Below are 21,357 nucleotides of genomic sequence, written 5' to 3'. Positions count from 1 at the left end.
CTACGTGTTAAAATTGTCATTTGTAATAATTTTCGACTTTTCAAGAGAGATATATTTTATAATTGATTTTTAGTACATTTGAATAAAAAGAAAGGATCAAATGAGCCAAAAAGGGATTTAGTAATGTACTAATTTGCCCTTATCTTTGATGGTGTATAAATTCATTCTCCCCCCCCCCCCATTTTCCTTTCTTTTCCCGTGCTCCCCATTTCTCCCTTCTCTCTTTCTTTCCTACACTTTCTCTCTCGGCTACACACACACTCTCTCTCTCTCTCTCTCTCTCTCCATCTCTCATCTCTCGCTCTCTTGCATGCAACACTCAAACCTCACTCAAACTCAAAGATATTACTCTCTTCGGTCTCTATTTTTGGTATACATCTCATTTTCCAATTGCATGTAAGTATTGTGTAAGTGTTTTGATGTTGATCTCTATGGTTGTGTTCAAGGAAATTAATTTCTTTCTACAAAACTATAAGAGTGAATTCCAGGAGATTTTGGGGTCATAAACTCGAGAGGAGACCCGTTCCGGGCTCTCTTAAGTTCGACCACCATCGGCTATGATCCAAGGAAAGCCGGTGGAGTTTTTACGATATGTTGATTTGAATTTTAAAGCCTTGCATGTTTGGTTTTTGAATAAATCAAAAGAGTTTTTGGTATTTCCTTTAAAACTTGAGTATGTGATTGAAAATGGATTTGTTTTGATTATTGATGTCTGTGTAAGTTGTTTGATGATTAGGAAATCAAAATTTAAGGTTGCATGTTGGGTTTATAATTCGGCTTTGTGCTAATTAAAAAGAGGATTTTGATTTGACGAATTGATCTTAATGTACAACAAGCTTATTTAGCATAAAAAAGTGATTGCATATTAGTTTTAGAGAATAACAAGTAGTGCATGTCATTGTTGGATCCTTGAAATTGTAGATCATGTTTTAGCCGAATGAAAATGAGTTTAGAAGAGATTAATTTGATGATTAAGGGAATGCATGTTGATTGAATGAATTGATTAAAGTTGGAGTCACTGGGAGATGCTTGGTTTTGGTGTTTAATGGATTGAATGACTAAATTAAAGATTAAAACAAGTGGGAAATGTGATATACAACCTTGCATGTCAAAATTCCTTGCATGTATGATTTATTGAAAAACCCGAGTGGGTCTTATGTTTTAAAAGAGAAATTAAGTTAATTTTTGCCAATTATCTTAGTGGCTAGTAAGAACTTGATTGCATGACAAAGAATGGGTGGTGTTTATGTTCGAATCTTGATAATTAAAAGAAGGTGTTGATTTCGATTCTTAATGTGATTATGATTCGGATTTTTTTATTAAAAAGGATGAAGTTTAAGTGCGTAAATGACTCTTGTGATTTGCATTAGTTGTGTTTGATTATATGAGATTGAAATTGTGTATATGAGGGTTATGTTTTATGTGTATGGCCGAATGATATATAAGTAGAAAAGCGACTGATTTGGTTCCAAAACCTTGTTAAGTGATTGCATGTGAAATCCTAGGAGATATGTGATTCATTGTGTGATTGGTTGTTGTGATGGTTCGAATTAAGGAATAAAAGAAAAAGGGAATTAAATAGTTTGTTATTAAAAAGAGCTATAAGTGATAGTTATGGACGTAAAGGTTTGGTTATGAATAAATCATGTACTCGTAAGAGTTATATTAGTGTGATTTGAGAAGTAGCTAAGATTAAGCAAGTACGCTTCGATTGTTAAGTATATAAAGATATAAAGGTTACGAGAAAGGAATGTGTTATGTACTATGTGCTTATGTGTATAAGCTATACTCGTATATTTGAGTCAAGAATATAATTGAGTTATCGTACTGAGTGATCGTTCTGGGAACGAGAGTTGAGAAACTGATTAAGATTCTGGTTTTATTGTAGATTCAGAGCGTGAGGGCATTCAGGCTAGGAAAGGAAAGGATATACTGGGTGGCAGTTGTTCAACCTTCAGGAAAACAAATTCAGGCAAGTAACCCTGATTACTTGTGTAAATGGTTATAAAGAGAATGTTGTTCATACCATATAGAGTATTGAACTGTTTAATTATGAAACCCTGATATTGATTTGAGATACCCTGCCTTTGATCTTGATAAACTGTTATTGATAAGCTTACTGATTCAACCCTTTGATAACCTGTCCTTTTTGTTCAAGTTATTCATTAAGCCATGAATTGTATTGAATCCCTATAATTATCCTTGTGAACCCTATTTAATGATACCTTATTTCCTGATCACCCTATTGATCCCTAAACAGATGTTGATCCCTCTAATTTAAGTACCTTGTTATCCTTGATACAGAATCCTTGAGAATTGTTCCTTCCTTATCTTTGAATCACTCCCTGAACTTTGTTTATCTTAAAATCTGACTTAAGAATGAGTTTCGACTCGAAAGAGTCTGAATGATTTCATGTTCTTGTTAATGATAAAATGGTTTTAGAAAACCTATTTGTTTATTTCTAACTCAAGATTTTCCAAACGAATTCCTGATGGATTGGATTGGGACGTAAGAGGCTAGTGGGACTAGTCCAGTCATGGTAAGAGGCTAGCGGGGCTAGTCCAACTTAAGGCTGAAATTATGCCGATTGGTACCTTAAAGACCGGATGGAGGTCGGTACGGGCTGATCACCCGTATTATAATGAAATGGAAAGATAAAGTGATCCAATCAAGGGTTTTTAATGATTATTTAAAAGGGAACTGAAACTTTCTGTTCAGTAAATTGATTCTTGAAAATGAAAATGGTTTATATTGTTTTGAAAAGAGTTGATTATGTTAATGTGAAGCTTAAAGCTCAAGAACCCTGATTCTTAAATCTGTTAATCATATGATTGATTCCATATAATGAAATACTGTTGCTTTCCTCTTTTTGAAAGATCTATTTTGATCCTTTAATGATTTGTGATAAATTTCGGCTTTCGTCCTACGTTGAGCCTTGTTCCTTAAAAGCTCCATATTGTTCCTTCAAAACCTTTCCATAACCCAAAAGATAGAAATCTGCCACCTAGAACAAATAAAGTATAATGCCCTGAGGTTGGTAAAGTATATTGTGAATTGATATCGTAGAACTGCTATATAGTTACTTGCTGAGTTTTATACTCATATGTTTTGTTTTAATCTAACCATGGCAGTTAAGCAAGAAGTTGGTCAGGCTTAGGCGCACTACTCGTAAGAGCGTACCTGGTGGTCCCTATCGTGTTGAGGGCTTCCGGTTGCCAGAGCAGGTAGTGGTATTTTTGAGTGAGCACGCACCTAGAAGGAAATCTGTAAAGATACAATGGGTTATCTGTCGGTTCCCAGCCGGAATCGATATTGTTTATTTTATAGTATTTCAGGGTTGTAAGTTATATTTTATGACCGGTAGTGGTAATCTTATCTCATACTTTATCCTGTTGATCCTGTTAGTAGTTAATCGGGGTTTATGCTTATTTAATTATTAGAATAAAGGTGTGTGAGTCCTCATTGACTAACCCCGAGATTGAGGGCGTCACAAGTTGGTATCAGAGCTACAGGATCTAGTCCCTGAGACAAGTTAGGAATAAAAAGGGTATTATGGGAACATATGAATATCGCGAGAGAGTTCGACTCATATAGAGTTGAGTTAGACTGTTAGGTATAGTCTAAGGAAAGTGTGTATCAGTTAGAGTGGAAACTAGAGTTAGGGTGTGAGTTAGCTGGAAACTTTATTTAACCCTAACATTATTTCTTGGTTGATGTTTTGTGTTTTCTCTCAGGATCCTAGTAGTGGTAGTGACTCAGAATCAGAGATTAGTTTGACTGGTACCCCAGTGGACCCTATTCCACCCTCTCCAGAGGAGCCTGTGTATGTTAGTTCAGACGCAGAGGAGGACCCTTCTGAGAGTAGTGAGATCCCTATGCAGATTTTAACCTTGAGGCCAGATTCAGAGACCCCTACCCCTGAGCCAGAGTCCGAGATGCCTAAGACTATACCTATTAGTGTTGGTGGCAAGTTAGCCCAGGATCGAGACTTTGTGTACTCCCGCATTCCTGAGTTGGGAGCTTTGGTGGATAGGCTAGCCAGAGAGTCTAGACAGAGTGCTTCAGTTATGGATGATGAGTGGCGAGTTCGGGTGAAGATGGTGAAGCAGGTTGCCAGAAGGAGATTGGATGAGGGACCATCCACTAGTGATACTGATGCTGAGGCTCGGAGGCTACATAAGATCATTCGCTGGATGTCGGTTGTGTTGAGAGAGATTCTAGATGATTAGACGGGACTGTTGGTTGAGCCCCTAGATTGTTGTTTTTCAGCGCTGGTAGGCTTTGGGATACTTGGTCAGATGTCGGGATCCCTTTTTCATTTATCTTGCTGTATTTCAGAACGGTGTTGTAGTAATAGTTGTTAGAAGTTAGGGGTAGATAGGGAGATATTTTCCAGTTTTTCCTCTGTTTAACCCTGCTATATTACTGTACCTTATTTCAGAACTTGTGATAGCCAGACCTATCTTTATGTACCCTTTGTTTAAATGAATCCATTGTCTTGTTCTCCATTGTGCACCTTAAATATCTCATGAACTGTTCTCAACATCATATTTCTATACAACTGTGTTTTTGTATAACCATGTTTATAGATCACAAAACCCTATTCTGTGCCATGATAAAACAACACTGATATGAGAATTACGTAGTAATAGGATTGCATGTGCAAATTGGGTAAAACTTAAAACCCACAAAAGAGATTTTATAGAAACTTTTGTTATGTGCCATGCCATCGTATTGCTAAATAATTGCTCAATCAGGTTTGTAAGAGATGGCCAACTCACCAGATCACCAAGAAGAAGAAATTCCCACCCAAGACCCAGAAGTAAACCCAGAAACCACCATGATGAGCAGACTTGCTCAGCTTTTACAACAACTTGTGGCCCCCAAAGTTGGAAATTTCAAACACTTTCAATCTGTTCATCCCCAAGAGTTCTTAGGTTTTCCAGACCTGATTAAAGCTCAGTCGTGGTTAAGAGAAATGGAAAAAGCTTTTGAGTTAGCAGAAGTTAAGGATGACAAGAAGGCTCAGTATGCAAGTTATTACCTAAAAGATGAAGCAAGTTTCTGGTGGGATTCTTCAAAGGCGTTGTTGGAAGGCAAAGACTTATCATGGGAGAAGTTCACTGAAATATTTCTGGAGAAGTATTTGCCAAGTTATATGCAAGATCAATTGGAAATGAAATTTCTGGACCTTAGACAGAAAGATATGTCAGTAGCGGAGTATGAAGTGAAATTCTCGGAGTTGTCTAGATTCGTACCTGAGTATGTGAATACAGAGGCAAAGAAGGCTAAGAGGTTCCAACAGGGACTTAAGCCGTGGATTAGGAGTCAAGTAGCAATGTTGGAGATCAAGAATTATGCTGCTTTGGTTCAAAAGGCAATGATAGTGGAAGGTGAGCGAGATGCTGCAAGGAGAGAAAATGAAGGAAGAAAGAGGAAATTCGAAGGCTCGGAGCAAGAGCAAGGAAGTTCAAAGTTCAGAGGGAAGTTAGGTGAGAATGGTGGAGGTCAGAACCAAAGATTTCAGAAATTTAAACCCGGTAACGGAGCTCAGAAGAACCGTTTCCAGAAAGCAGGACAACCGGGGAAGGATAACAGGCCCCAGATTCAAGAATGCAAGAATTATGGAAAGCGACACCCGGGAATGTGTAATAAGTTGGATGTGACATGCTTTAAATGCAACTAGAGGGGACATTACTCTTCAGAATGCCCAAGTGGAGCGAGGAAGCCTGATTTGGCTTGTTTCAAGTGTGGTAAAGTGGGCCATGTGGCCAGGAATTGTAAAGAGCCTGTTCAGAAGGCTAATGTTCTTAGAATTGCTGGACCGCCGTCTCTCCCAGCACCACCAGCTCAACCCAGAGCTAGAACCTTTAACATGACAATGAAAGATGCGGTACAAGATGTGGACGTGGTAGCAGGTATGCTTGTTATTAACTCAGTAGAAGTAAAAGTTTTGATGGATTCTGGAGCAACTAGATCTTTTATCTCTGAAAATATTCTTGATAAGGTAAATTCTGTTGCATACCCTCTAGAACCTAATTTGATTATAGAGGTAGCAAATCAAGAGAAAGTTATTGCTAGCAAGATTTGTCCCGATTGTGAGGTGACTATAAAAGGTCGGCACTTTTCTGCTGACTTAATTCCCTTTAAGTTAGGAGAATTTGAGGTTATACTAGGAATGGATTGGTTGTCAAACCATGAAGCACAAATAGAATGTAAAAGTAAGAAGGTGAAATTAAGAACCAAGGATGGTGAAGAGGTGATATTTAAAGGAAAGAGGCAAGAGAAGAAATTCCTAACGGCTATTGAGGCGAAAAGATTAATACGTCAAAGATGTGAAGTATATTTGGCTCATGTCATGGATTTGGAGAAGGAATCTTCGAGGATCGAGGATATTCCGATAGTAAGAGATTTTCTGGATGTGTTTCCTGATGAATTGCCTGGACTACCTCCAAACAGAGAGATCGAGTTTACGATTGATTTGGCTCCTGGAACGGAACCACTATCGAAAGCTCCCTATCGTATGGCGCCAGTTGAAATGAAGGAATTGGCAGCTCAGTTGCAAGAATTGTTGGATAAAGGAGTAATCCGACCGAGTGTATCCCCGTGGGGCGCACCGGTGTTGTTTGTAAAGAAAAAGGATGGAAGTATGAGGTTGTGCATTGATTACCGCGAACTGAATAAATTGACGATTAAGAATAAATACCCTCTACCGCGGATCGATGATTTGTTTGACCAGTTAAAAGGAGCTTCGTGTTTTTCCAAGATTGATTTAAGATCTGGGTATCATCAGTTAAAGATCAAAGCGGAAGATATACCCAAGACAGCATTTCGAACGAGATATGGACACTATGAGTTTTTGGTAATGGCATTTGGTTTGACGAATGCACCAGCCACATTTATGGATCTTATGAACATAGTGTACAAGCAATATTTGGATAAGTTCGTTATTATGTTTATCGACGATATACTTATTTACTCCAAGACGGAAGAAGATCATAAGGAGCATTTGAGGATTTCCTTGGAAATTCTGAGGAAAGAGAAGTTGTACGCTAAGTTTTCAAAGTGTGAATTTTGGTTAAAAGAAGTGCAATTTCTTGGTCATGTAGTTAATAAAGAAGGAATCAAAGTGGACCTAGCCAAGATAGAAGTTGTAATGAATTGGGAAAGACCTAAGACTCCTACGGAAGTCAGAAGTTTTATGGGATTAGCCGGATATTACAGGAGATTTGTGCAAGATTTCTCTAAGATTGACATTCCGTTAACAAAGTTGACAAGAAAGAATGAGAAGTTTGTATGGACAGAAAAGTGCGAGGAAAGTTTTCAAGAGTTAAAGAAGAGATTGGTAACCGCCCCAGTGTTGGTATTACCAGATGAAAAAGGGGAATTTGTGATATTCAGTGATGCTTCATATAAAGGACTTGGATGCGTGTTAACGCAACACCGGAAGGTAATAGCATATGCATCATGGCAACTCAAGCCGCACGAGCAAAAGTATCTAATGCACGATTTGGAATTGGCAGCAATTGTGTTTGCCCTTAAGATTTGGAGGCATTATTTGTACGGGGAAAAGTGTGAGATTTATACGGATCATAAGAGTTTAAAGTATATCTTTACTCAGAAGGAATTGAATATGTGACAAAGAAGGTGGTTAGAATTAATTAAAAATTATGATTGTGCGATAAACTATCATCCTGGAATGGCAAATGTGGTAGAAGACGCTCTAAGTCGCAAGGAAAAGTTGAATATGTTAACATCATCGGAAGAATTGATCAAGGATTTTGAAAAGATGGAAATAGAGGTGCAGACTCCAGAATTTGGAGGTGAAGCTATATATGCAATATCATTTCAACCCGAAATTTTGGAAAAGATTCGATGCTGTCAAGAGCAAGTAATGAATCGCAAAGAGGATAAGTTGACAGGAGAAGAAATTAAAGCTCAAAAAAATTTAAAAGGAATATACCGTGTTAACTCACGTATTTGGATACCTAATGTTATGGAATTAAAGCACGAGATTTTGCAAGAAGCGCATAACTCGAGATTTTCAATTCACCCTGGAAGTACAAAAATGTATCAGTATTTAAAAGAAAGTTATTGGTGGCCAAACATGAAGAAGGAAATTGCAGAATGGATAAGTAAATGTTACACGTGCCAAAGAGTCAAAGCGGAATATCAAAGGCCGAGCGGATTGCTTCAGCCACTGGATATACCCGAATGGAAATGGGAACATATAGCAATGGATTTTGTGGTAGGATTACCTAAAACCAAGTCAAATCATGATGCGATTTGGGTGGTAATCGATCGGTTGACGAAGTCAGCACATTTCTTGCCGATAAATGAAAGGTTTTCATTGGAAAAGTTGGTCAAATTATATTTGGATGAGATTGTGATGCGTCATGGAGTTCCAGTATCTATCGTGCCTGATAGAGATCCAATGTTTAACTCGAGATTTTGGCAACAATTCCATGATCATTTGGGAACAAAGTTGAAAATGAGTACGGCATATCATCCGCAGACAGACGGATAAAGTGAAAGGACAATTCAGACAATTGAAGATATATTGCGAACCTGTGCAATAGATTTTAAAGGAAATTGGGATGATCATTTGCCCTTGATTGAGTTTTCCTACAACAACAGTTATCACGCGAGTATTGGCATGCCGCCTTATGAAGCGTTGTATGGAAGAAAATGTAGATCCCCTACATATTGGGATGAAGTTGGTGAGCGTAAATTAATTGGCCCAGAGCTAGTTCAACAAACAAAGGAAAAAGTCGAAATGGTTCGAAAGAGATTAATTGTAGCTCAAGACCATCAAGCAAAGTACGCAAATCAAGAACGAAAAGATGTGCAATTCGAATCTGGAGACAAAGTCTTATTAAAGATATCTCCCTGGAAAGGTTTAACCCGATTCAGAAAGAAAGGAAAGTTGAGTCCTAGATATATTGGATCATTTGAAGTATTGTGACGAGTTAGGAAGGTGGCATATGAATTGGCGCTACCTCCGCAAATGCAACATCTGCACAATGTATTTCATGTATCTCTTCTGAAGAACTATAGTGCTGATGCGAGCCAGTGATCGAGTTGGAACCAGTGGAAATCAAAACCAGATTTGTCTTACGTGGAACAGCCAGTTCGAATTTTAGACCGAAAAGAGAGGACGCTTAGAAATAAAGTTGTACCTCTAGTTAGAGTATTGTGGAGAAATCCGCTAGTCGAAGAATCGACTTGGGAATTAGAAAGCGAAATGAAAGAAAAGTATCCCCATCTATTTGCTTAGACTAGATTCTGGGGACAGAATCCTTTTAAGGAGGGTAGATTGTGACGACTGAGAATTTTGCGACGTAATTAAGTCAATAAAGTATGTTTTATATGATATGATTATAATTACGTGATTAAGTGTTGATTAATTGTCTTTTCTGTAAATTAGAATATAGGAGCGTAAATAAAAACGTTCCAATTTAAAGAGTCAGCTTAGGAGTTAAGCTGTGTCATCGGGCTGTCAGGTAGAACGGAACCCGTCCTAATAAGGAGTTAAAGAATATAAAATGGGAATTATGTATGATTGAATGAAATGAATGTGTAAATAAAGTATTTCGTCTCAGTGACGTGTCGGTCGATAAAGATAATGAGAAGCCTAATCGAAACGCTGAGCGTCGGGCCGTCAGGCTGAACGTGACCCGATACGCGTAAAAAGGGATAAAGATTAAAGAAGAATAAATTCTATGATAAGATCTGAGTTGTTATGTGATGGTATATGTGTGATTGCTTGTCTGTGTCCATGATTATGTGCTTTGTGACATATTTATGAATTTAAAGGAATTATGTGATTTAAATAAAGGTTTATTTAACCTTCGCGCATTTTTACAAAATTATCCGAGTAAGATAAAAGCATGGGATTTATTTTGTTATCTTCATAGTAGTCCTAGAGACTTTTTAAAAATAATAAGTGGATTTATTTGGTGGTAATTGCATTTTAAATTGATTTTTATGTGGAAAAATGTTATTATTAAGACGAGCTTGCGAAATTCATATAAAATCAACCGGCCGCTCAAAAATCTATTATGAGTAATGGTTGAAAAGCTAATTTTGATATCTACGTGTAAAAATTATCATTTGCAATAATTTTCGACTTTCCGAAAGAGATATATTTTATAATTGATTTTTAGTACATTTGAATAAAAAGAAAGGATCAAATGGGCCAAAAAGGGATTTAGTAATGTACTAATTTGCCCTTGTCTTTGATGGTGTATAAATTCATTCTTCCCCCCCCCCTTTTTGCTTTCTTTTCCTGTGCACCCCATTTCCCCCTCTCTCTTTCTTTTTCTTTCTTTCCTACACTCTCTCTCTCGGCTACACTCTCTCTCTCGGCTCTCTCCAATTCTCATCTCTCTCTCTTGCATGCAACACTCAAACCTCACTCAAACTCAAAGATATTACTCTCTTTAGTCTCTATTTTCGGTATACATCTCAATTTCCAATTGCATGTAAGTATTGCGTAAGTATTTTGATGTTGATCTCTATGGTTGTGTTCAAGGAAATTAATTTCTTGCTACAAAACTATAAGAGTGAATTCAAGGAGATCTTGGGGTCATAAACTCGAGAGGAGGCCCGTTGCGGGCTCTTTTAAGTTCGACCACCACCGGCTATGATCCAAGGAGAGCCGGTGGAGTTTTTACGATATGTTGTTTTGAATTTTAAAGCCTTGCATGTTTAGTTTTTGAATAGATCAAAAGAGTTTTTGGTATTTCCTTTAAAACTTGAGTATGTGATTGAAAATGGATTTGTTTTGATTATTGATGTGTGTGTAAGTTGTTTGATGATTAGGAAATCAAAATTTAAGGTTGCATGTTGGGTTTATAATTCGGCTTTGTGCTAATTAAAAAGAGGAATTTGATTTGATGAATTGATCTTAGTGTACACCAAGCTTATTTAGCATAAAAAAGTGATTGCATGTTAGTTTTAGAGAAAAACAAGTAGTGCATGTCATTGTTGGATCCTTGAAATTGTAGATCATGTTTTAGCCGAATGAAAATGAGTTTAGAAGAGATTAATTTGATGATTAAAGGAATGCATGTTGATTGAATGAATTGATTAAAGTTGGAGTCACTAGGAGATGCTTGGTTTTGGTGTTTAATGGATTGAATGACTAAATTAAAGATTAAAACAAGTGGGAAATGTGATATACAACCTTGAATGTCAAAATTGATCCTTGCATGTATGATTTACTGAAAACCCCGAATGGGTCTTATGTTTTAAAAGAGAAATTAAGTTGATTTTTGCCAATTATCTTAGTGGCTAGTAAGAACTTGATTGCATGACAAAGAATGGGTGGTGTTTATGTTCGAATCTTGATAATTAAAAGAAGGTGTTGATTTCGATTCTTAATGTGATTATGATTCGGATTTTTTTTGATTAAAAAGGATGAAGTTTAAGTGCGTAAATGACTCTTGTGATTTGCATTAGTTGTGTTTGATTATATGAGATTGAAATTGTGTATATGAGGGTTATGTTTTATGTGTATGGCCGAATGATATATAAGTAGAAAAGCGACTGATTTGGTTCCAAAACCTTGTTAAGTGATTGCATGTGAAATCCTAGGAGATATGTGATTCATTTGTGTGATTGGTTGTTGTTATGGTTCGAATTAAGGAATAAAAGAAAAGGGAATTAAATCGTTTGTTATTAAAAAGAGCTATAAGTGATAGTTATGGACGTAAAGGTTTGGTTATGAATAAATCATGTACTCGTAAGAGTTATATTAGTGTGATTTGAGAAGTAGCTAAGATTAAGTAAGTACGCTTCGATTGTTAAGTATATAAAGATATAAAGGTTACGAGAAAGGAATGTGTTATGTGCTTATGTGTATAAGCTATACTCGTATATTTGAGTCAAGAATATAATCGAGCTATCGTATTGAGTGATCGTTCCGGGAACGAGAGTTGAGAAACTGATTAAGATTCTGGTTTTATTGTAGATTCGGAGTGTGAGGGCTTTCAGGCTAGGAAAGGAAAGGATATACTAGGTGGCAGTAGTTTAACCTTCAGGAAATCAAATTCAGGCAAGTAACCCTGATTACTTGTGTAAATGGTTATAAAGAGAATGTTGTTCATGCCATGTAGAGTATTGAACTGTTTAATTGTGAAACCCTGATATTGATTTGAGATACCCTGCCTTTGATCTTGATAAACTGTTATTGATAAGCTTACTGATTCAACCCTTTGATAACCTGTCCTTTTTGTTCAAGTTATTCATTAAGCCATGAATTGTATTGAATCCCTATAATTATCCTTGTGAACCCTATTTAATGATACCTTATTTCCTGATCACCCTATTGATCCCTAAACAGATGTTGATCCCTCTAACTTAAGTACCTTGTTATCCTTGATACAGAATCCTTAAGAATTGTTCCTTCCTTATCTTTGAATCACTCCCTGAACTTTGTTTTTCTTAAAATCGGACTTAAGAATGAGTTTTGACTTGAAAGAGTCTGAATGATTTCATGTTCTTGGTAATGATAAAATGGATTTTAGAAAACCTATTTGTTTATTTCCAACTCAAGGTTTTCCAAACGAATTCCTGATGGATTGGATTGGGATGTAAGAGGCTAGTGGAACTAGTCCAGTCATGGTAAGAGGCTAGCGGGGCTAGTCCAACTTAAGGCTGAAATTATGCCGATTGGTACCTTAAAGACCGGATGGAGGTCGGTACGGGCTGATCACCCGTATTATAATGAAATGGAAAGATAAAGTGATCCAATCAAGGGTTCTAAATGATTATTTAAAAGGGAACTGAAACTTTTTGTTCAGTAAATTGATTCTTGAAAATGAAAATGGTTTATATTGTTTTGAAAAGAGTTGATTATGTTAATGTGAAGATTAAAGCTCGAGAACCCTGATTCTTAAATCTGTTAATCATATGATTGATTGCATATAATGAAATACTTTTGCTTTCCTCTTTTTAAAAGATCTATTCTGATCCTATAATGATTTGTGATGAATGTCGGTTTTCATCCTACGTTGAGCCTTGTTCCTTAAAAGCTCCATATTGTTCCTTCAAAACCTTTCCATAACCCAAAAGCTGGAAACTGCCACCTAGAACAAATAAAGTAGAATGCACTGAGTTTGGTAAAGTATATTGTGAATTGATATCGTAGAACTGCTATATAGTTACTTGCTGAGTTTTATACTCATATATTTTATTTTAATCTAACCATGGCAGTTAAGCAAGAAGATGGCCAGGCTTAGGCGCACTGCTCGTAAAAGCGTAGTTGGTGGTCCCTATCGTGTTGAGGGCTTCCGGTTGCCAGAGCAGTAGTGGTATTTTTGAGTGAGCACGCGCCTAGAAGGAAATCTTTAAAGATACAATGGGTTATCTGTCGGTTCCCAGCCGGAATCGATATTGTTTATTTTATAGTATTTCGGGGTTGTAAGTTATATTTTATGATTGGTAGTTGTAATCTTGTCTCATACTTTATCCTATTGATCCTGTTAGTAGTTAATCGGGATTTATGCTTATTTAATTATTAGAATAAAGGTGTGTGAATCCTCATTTCCTAACCCCGAGATTGAGGGCGTCACAAGTTCGTATCAGAGCTACAGGATCTAGTCCCTGAGACAAGTTAGGAATAAAAAGGGTATTTTGGGAATATATGAATATAGCAAGAGAGTTCGACTCATATAGAGTTGAGTTAGACTGTTAGGTATAGTCTAAGAAAAGTGTGTATCAGTTAGAGTGGAAATTTGAGTTAGGGTGTGAGTTAGCTGGAAGCTTTATTTAACCCTAACATTGTTTCTTGGTTGTTGTTTTGTGTTTTCTCTCAGGATCCTAGTAGTGGTAGTGACTCAGACTCAGAGATTAGTTTGACTGGTACCCCAGTGGACCCCATTCTACCCTCTCCAGAGGAGCCTGTGTATGTTAGTTCAGACCCAGAGGAGGACCCTTCTGAGAGTAGTGAGATCCCTATGCAGATTTCACCCTTGAGGCCAGATTCAGAGACCCCTGCCCCTGAGCCAGAGTCCGAGATGCCTAAGAATGTACCTGTCAGTGTTGGTGGCAAGTTAGCCCAGGATCGAGACTTTGTGTACTCCCGCATTCCTGAGTTTGGAGCTTTGGTGGATAGGCTAGCCAGAGAGTCTAGGCAGAGTGCTTCAGTTATGGATGATGAGTGGCGAGTTCGGGTGAAGATGGTGGAGCAGGTTGCCAGAAGGAGATTGGATGAAGGACCATCCACTAGTGATGCTGATGCTGAGGCCCGGAGGTTGCATAAGATCATTCGCTGGATATTGGTTGTGTTGAGAGAGATTCTAGATGATTAGACGGGACTGTTGGTTGAGCCCGTAGATTGTTATTTTTTAGCGCCAGTAGTCTTTGGGATACTTGGTCAGATGTCGGGATCCCTTTTTCATTTATCTTGTTGTATTTCAGAACGGTGTTGTAGTATTAGTTGTTAGAAGTTAGGGGTAGATAGGGGGATATTTTCCAGTTTTTCCTCTGTTTAACCCTGCTATATTACTGTACCTTATTTCAGAACTTGTGATAGCCAGACCTATCTTTATGTACCATTTGTTTAAATGAATCCATTATCTTGTTCTCCATTGTGCACCTTAAATATCTCATAAACTGTTCTCAACATCATGTTTCTATATAACTGTGTTTTCGTATAACCATGTTTAAAGATCACAAAACCCTATTATGTGCCATGATAAAACAACACTTATATGAAAATTATGTAGTAATAGGATTGCATGTGCAAATTGGGTAAAACTTTAAACCCACAAAAGAGATTTTATAGAAACTGCTGTTATGTGCCATGCCATCGTATTGCTAAATAATTGCTCAATCAGGTTTGTAAGAGATGGCCAACTCACCAGATCACCAAGAAGAAGAAATTCCCACCCAAGACCCAGAAGTAAACCCAGAAACCACCATGATAAGCAGACTTGCTCAGCTTTTGCAACAACCTGTGGCCCCCAAAGTTGGAAATTTCAAACACTTTCTATCTGTTCATCCCCTGAAGTTCTTAGGTTTTCCAGACCCGATTAAAGCTCAGTCGTGGTTAAGAGAAATGGAAAAAGCTTTTGAGTTAGCAGAAGTTAAGGACGACAAGAAGGCTCAGTATGCAAGTTATTACCTAAAAGATGAAGCAAGTTTCTGGTAGGAGTCTTCAAATGCGTTGTTGGAAGGCAAAGACTTATCATGGGAGAAGTTCAATTGGAAGCAAGTTATATGCAAGATCAATTGGAAATGAAATTTCTGGACCTTAGACAGGAGGATATGTCAGTAGCGGAGTATGAAGTAAAATTCTCGGAGTTGTCTAGATTCGTACCTGAGTATGTGAATACAGAGGCAAAGAAGGCTAAGAGGTTTCAACAGGGACTTAAGTCGTGGATTAGGAGTCAAGTAGCAATGTTGGAGATCAAGAATTATGCTGCTTGGGTTCAAAAGGCAATGATAGTGGAAGGTGAGCGAGATGCTGCAAGGAGAGAAAATGAAGGAAGAAAGAGGAAATTCGAAGGCTCAGAGCAAGAGCAAGGAAGTTCAAAGTTCAGAGGGAAGTTTGGTAAGAATGGTGGAGGTCAGAACCAAAGGTTTCAGAAATTTAAACCCGGTAACGGAGCTCAGAAGAACCTTTAAAAATCTAGTTAAAGATTTCAATCTAGTTAATTGAACCATTAAAAATGATTTTGGCGGTTTCGGTTTATCTTGATTCAGATTATCGTGGTCCGGACCGAATTCACGGTTTGAAAGATTTTTTGAACACCCCTGCTAACTCACACTTAACTGGAAACTTTTAAGCTATATTATTACAAAAAACAGGTGCACTATTAAATTTTGAATTTTTTCACTATTATAGTGTACATGTATGAGCATCTTAATATAAACATTTACATTTTGTTGCAAAAAACCAGTTATTATACCAAAAATTTGAATATTTCCACTATTATAAGTAGTATAGGTATCTGAGTATCTTACTAATGATGTTTAAATTTTTTATAAAAAACAGTTACTATATTAAAATTTTGAATATTTTCTCTATTATTATATATTATAAATATCCTAACACTTTATTATAGACATTTAAAATTTAATACCCAAAAATAGTTTTTGCCATTATAATATAGTATAGATATCCGAGTATATAATTATATATATGTTTAAAATTTTATAAAAAACAGTTACCGTATAAAATATTGAATATTCCCGCAATTATAATATAAATTTAGTATAGTATGGATTCTTGAGTATCGTATTATACACGTTTCAAAATTCTCATAGGACGTACATAATGAGTTGATTCAACAATTCAAATTTAATTATTTGAAATTTAAAAAATAAATTCACAATCTTTATGAAATGCATGCTCCTGATTTTAAAATAAATAGGTTGCGCGTTAGCATGTCTTATGTTTAAAATTTTTTGACGAAACAATAATAATAAGTGGAGTTTTTCTCCTCTTGATTTTAGTTTTACATAAATTTTGGAGAGTTGACAAAAAATATTTAAAAACAATATAACACCTAGAAAAAACCATCATTTTATTTAAATATTATGGCCCCGTTTGTAAGTTAACTTTTTGACATAGATAATGTTTTGAATCATATTAGAATTTTGACCAAATGAAATCTCTATATTTGTGTTTGATAATTAGCTTTTTGAATTAGTTTTTATCTTGAAAGGCTAATTTTGATAAAGTTACCTAAAGTATTTTCAAGTAAATAATACAAAAAATAAATTGAAATTTCTTTTTAGCAAACAATTTTATTAAAAATTTAAATTGAATCAGCTAAACTTTTTTTATCCGCCGCTATCCTTGGGCTAAATTTTACGGGTTCACGCAATAGCCTGCAATCACGTGAACCAAATAAACCGCATTAAGCGCATAATCATAAATAATATCTATTTGCATCTAATTGTCAAACACGACAAAATATACAATAAAATCTACTATAAAATCCACCAACATCAACAAATTCTTAAATGCAATGAATATTTATAATATAGGATTTTTGTCATCTACAACAATATTTTGATATCTTATTGTAAAAAGCTAAATTCAATCTTATAGTGAAAATAATATCTATTTCAAAGTGCTACAACTAACATCAACTAATTGTCAAACATGTCCAAAAATACAATAAAATCTTCTACAAAATCCACCAACATCCAACAAATTTTTTAATGCAATGAATATTTTTAAAGATAATATAGGATTTTTGTCATCTATCACCCTATCTTGGTATCTTAGAGGACAGTTTTTAAAATAATCATTCAATGCCCATAGATTTAAAGAATAATTCAATATCCACCAAATTGAATCTTTGAAATTTTACAATATCTTCACAATCTCAATTTATTAACCCCCTCCTACATTTTCAAATAAATAGGCCTTATGTTCAGAGTTCAGACATGTCAATTTGATACCTGTCTTGAGCCCAATGTTCCTACACCATCTATCAATATATCACAAACACATCTCCTTTAAATTATAAACAATGCAGAACCCTTCTCCATTTAAACGATCAAGGGTTGATGATGCTAAAAAAGTCGAACTAAGAATAATTGGATGTGAGGAGATTGATGTAACATTAGAAAATTTTCCTTATTATTTGAGTGAGACCACAAAGAATGTTCTGTTTGCTTCAACGTACGTTCATTTGAAGTGTAACCTGTCGAGTTCTGTGAGCCGGGGAGTCTTATTGTCTGGTCCTCCAGGTACTGAGATATATCGAGAAACATTGGCCAAGGCGCTGGCTAAACACTGTGGAGTGAAGATTATTATCGTCGATTCCCTTCTGTTATCTGGTGCAGAAGCTAGTGAAAGTAATTGGAGGCCTGGGGGATATATCGTGCCACCGACGGTTGGAAATCTCGTACATGCTCAGGCTCCCCAGTCTAACCCAATTGGTGGATATTTCATACCTTTAAAGATTTTTCCAGCAAATCAAGCTTTCTTTTCTGCATTGGGCTCTCAAGCACTAAAAACCACTTTCAGTATTGATGGATATGGATCAATGTCTGAGCAACGCATGCTAGCATATCCGATTGGTATACAGCCGTCTAACATGACCTGTGTCTTACCCCCTCAGGCAAATGCATATCAGGCTGGTGGAGACACTTCCAGAAACAGATCTGCTATTGATGAAATCTTTGAGGTTGCTTTGGAGCAATGTAAAACTGGTCCATTGATCATTTTTTTAAAAGACATAGAGAAGACTTTAACGGACTATCCTGCGGCATATGCATCTCTCGAGACTAAGCTTAAAAATTTTCCGGGATATGCTGTGGTGATTGCTTCACATACTCAAATGGACAATCAGAAGGAGAACTTGCAGCTTGGGGGTGGTTGCAGACCTCAGTACGTTACGAAGAATGGGAGCAATGAAACAATGAGGCAAGGACTGACCCGCCTGTTTCCAGCCGAGGTATCTGTACAGATTCCTCGGGATGAAGCGCAACTTGCAGGCTGGAAGGAAATTCTGGATCGGGATATACGGACTTTTAATTTGGAGTCCAATATTGTTAGCATTCGTAAGGTGTTAAATGGCCTTGGATTTGAATGTCCGCAGATCAGTGGATCAACAACAGAAGAAAAAGTCTTGAGCAGTGAAGACGTAGAGAAAGTTGTTACATTTGCTTTAAGTCATCACTTCGAGCAACTTCCTGCCGGAGATGCCAAACATGTGCTATCTAGTAAAAGTATAAGCTGTGGGCTCGACCTTTTAAGGACTCTAAATTATGAAACCAAGACTTTGGAGAAATCACTCATGGACCTAGCTCCTGAAAATGAATTTGAGCAGAGATTGCTTAGCCAAGTTATTCCTTCCAACGACATTGGTGTAACTTTTGATGAGGTTGGCGCTTTGGAAGATGTTAAGGATGCGTTAAAAGAATTGGTAATGCTACCTCTTCAAAGGCCTGAATTGTTCTCCAAAGGACAGCTGACAAAGCCCTGTAAGGGGATATTGCTTTTTGGACCTCCTGGCACAGGTAAAACTATGCTTGCAAAAGCTGTTGCAACCGAGGCTGGTGCAAACTTCATCAATATATCCATGTCAACCATTACTTCAAAATGGTTGGGTGACGGAGAAAAGTATGTCAAAGCTGTCTTTACCCTTGCCAGTAAATTATCGCCAAGTGTCATTTTTGTTGATGAGGTAGATAGCATGTTAGGAAGGCGCGGAGATAAAGAACATGAAGCAATGCGAAAGATGAAAAATGAGTTCATGGTAAATTGGGATGGCTTGTGTACAAAAGATAAGGAACGCGTACTGGTACTTGCAGCAACCAATAGGCCTTTTGATCTTGATGAGGCTGTTATTCGAAGGCTTCCCCGAAGGTTAATGGTAAACCTCCCCGATGCCACAAACAGGGAGAAAATTCTAAGAGTAATATTGGCCAAGGAAGATTTAGGATATGGGGTTAGTCTCGAAACAGTAGCTAGTATGACTGATGGTTATTCAGGTAGTGATTTAAAGGAACTTTGCATGACAGCTGCTCATTGCCCTAGAAGAGAACTTTTGGAGATAGAAGAGAAGGAACGGGCTTTGGCATTAGCGGCAAAAAAACCTTTACCTGCACTACATAGTGCTTCTGATCTTCGTCCCTTGAGTATGGATGACTTCAAATTTGCACATGAACAGGTCTGTGCAAGTGTGTCATCAGAGTCGAAAAACATGGATGAGCTTGTTCAGTGGAATGAACTATATGGACAAGGTGGATCAAGAAAGAAGGCTTCTCTTAGTTACTTCATGTAGAGGAGGTCTCTAAAATTTCATAGTAAAATTAAGAAGCTCCAGATCTCCTTTTCATTTCTGAGATAGAAGCTCCTTTGTATTATTTGTTTTATGGATAATTTCTTTTGAAACAATTTTTTTTATCTATAATTTCCTGGTTGTTTTTAACTTTTGAAGTATGTACTCCATGTTTTCTTCCCTGATTATTATTGGAATGATTCGAATTGAAAGTTACTAACTAGGAGCATAATGGTAGATTGTTGGCTGATACAACATAGTGGCATATTTATGCAGAGTTGATTTCTCACTTTCATTTTTTATTTTGTTCTGGTGTTTGGATACATGCATCATAAATCACCATTTATGATCATGGATTTATATGATCACCTACAACTGTTGTGTGTCTTTAATATTGTGTTTGAGTTTGGGAGGGAAGAATGGAAATGGAAGTAATTAATGAACTGAAATTTGAATCATGATAGGTATAATTGTTCACAATTTTTATTGATTACTCCATTTCATTCTCATGGTTTAGGTTATAAACTAGAGTATACTCCATTACTTATCATACTCATTTTCTTTACAATTTCTATCCAAACAAATTTCTCATTAAATTTATCAATTCCATTTCATTCTCAGCAACAAAATAGGTCTTAAACAAATAATATATCAGGAGAGAACATTCAAAAATCACTCAAAAGAGAGGTATTATACATCGGCTATTCTTATATTTAAACACTTGAGGGGTTGTTATTTATGGTAAATTTTGCTAGGGCTAAAAATTGAATTTTTAACATTAAGATAAAAAATACTTGATCCCGATAAGTTAGAAAAGGACACGTATGAATAAATTTATGTTTAAACGTTTCATAAATTGCTGTCTATGGTAAACTTTGCTAGGTCTAATAAAATGAACATTCAAGATTAACAAATATTTGTCCTCAATAAGTAAGATAAGTACACTTATTGATTAAATTGAGCGGCCCAAATACTTCAAAATTAAATTCATGATTTTAATAACTAGGCATGTTCTTATAACTAAAATTTGGATTTAATTTGCACAAAAACAATAAAACTACAATTTTAATGAAGATAATTTTTTTTTTTGAAAGAATGATAAAGATATATTTTAAATATACATAAATGCACACAAAGAGTCAAATCTTAAATTAAAAATTAAAACTAAAAATTATATATAACACTTTTTTTACAATTTACAACTATATTATTTACAATTTCATCATGAAATAAAATTTGCAAACAATTAGATTTATTTATTACATTATATTCAACTTTATAGAATTTTGTCATTGAGTGTAAGAACAAGTTAACATCATAATTCTACCATGTTGCTATGCTGAATAAAAAAGAATACTAACCTTTTAATTTACATAACAGAAAAGCTAGTGATGCATTTGGATAATAAAATCAATTTTATATTTTTGTTTCATATAGAATTTAATAAAATCTATTTTAACCTAAAATCATATTTATAATTATTTGTTAAAAAATTATAAAAATATTTAGAATTTTTAAATTTTACTTAATGTACTTATAATTTTGGGTTTCAAGTGTTTAGATATTTTTAATTTCAGTAAGTGTTACTAGTTCCTAGTATACATA

The 21,357-nt window shown here is 35.9% G+C and overlaps 1 protein-coding gene across 1 annotated transcript; it reads left to right on the top strand.

Moving 5' to 3' along the window:
- Nucleotides 1–17,493: 17,493 nt before the first annotated feature.
- LOC141691529 (uncharacterized) lies at nucleotides 17,494–19,755 on the top strand. The gene has a single exon (XM_074496260.1). It carries the CDS (start codon nucleotides 17,494–17,496, stop codon nucleotides 19,753–19,755), a length of 2,262 nt encoding a protein of 753 aa, XP_074352361.1.
- Nucleotides 19,756–21,357: the final 1,602 nt, after the last annotated feature.

This window comes from Apium graveolens, chromosome 10, assembly GCF_009905375.1.
Source record: "Apium graveolens cultivar Ventura chromosome 10, ASM990537v1, whole genome shotgun sequence".
In the NCBI taxonomy this organism is placed as follows: domain Eukaryota; kingdom Viridiplantae; phylum Streptophyta; class Magnoliopsida; order Apiales; family Apiaceae; genus Apium; species Apium graveolens.
This window is presented reverse-complemented; position numbering and strand designations above follow the sequence as displayed.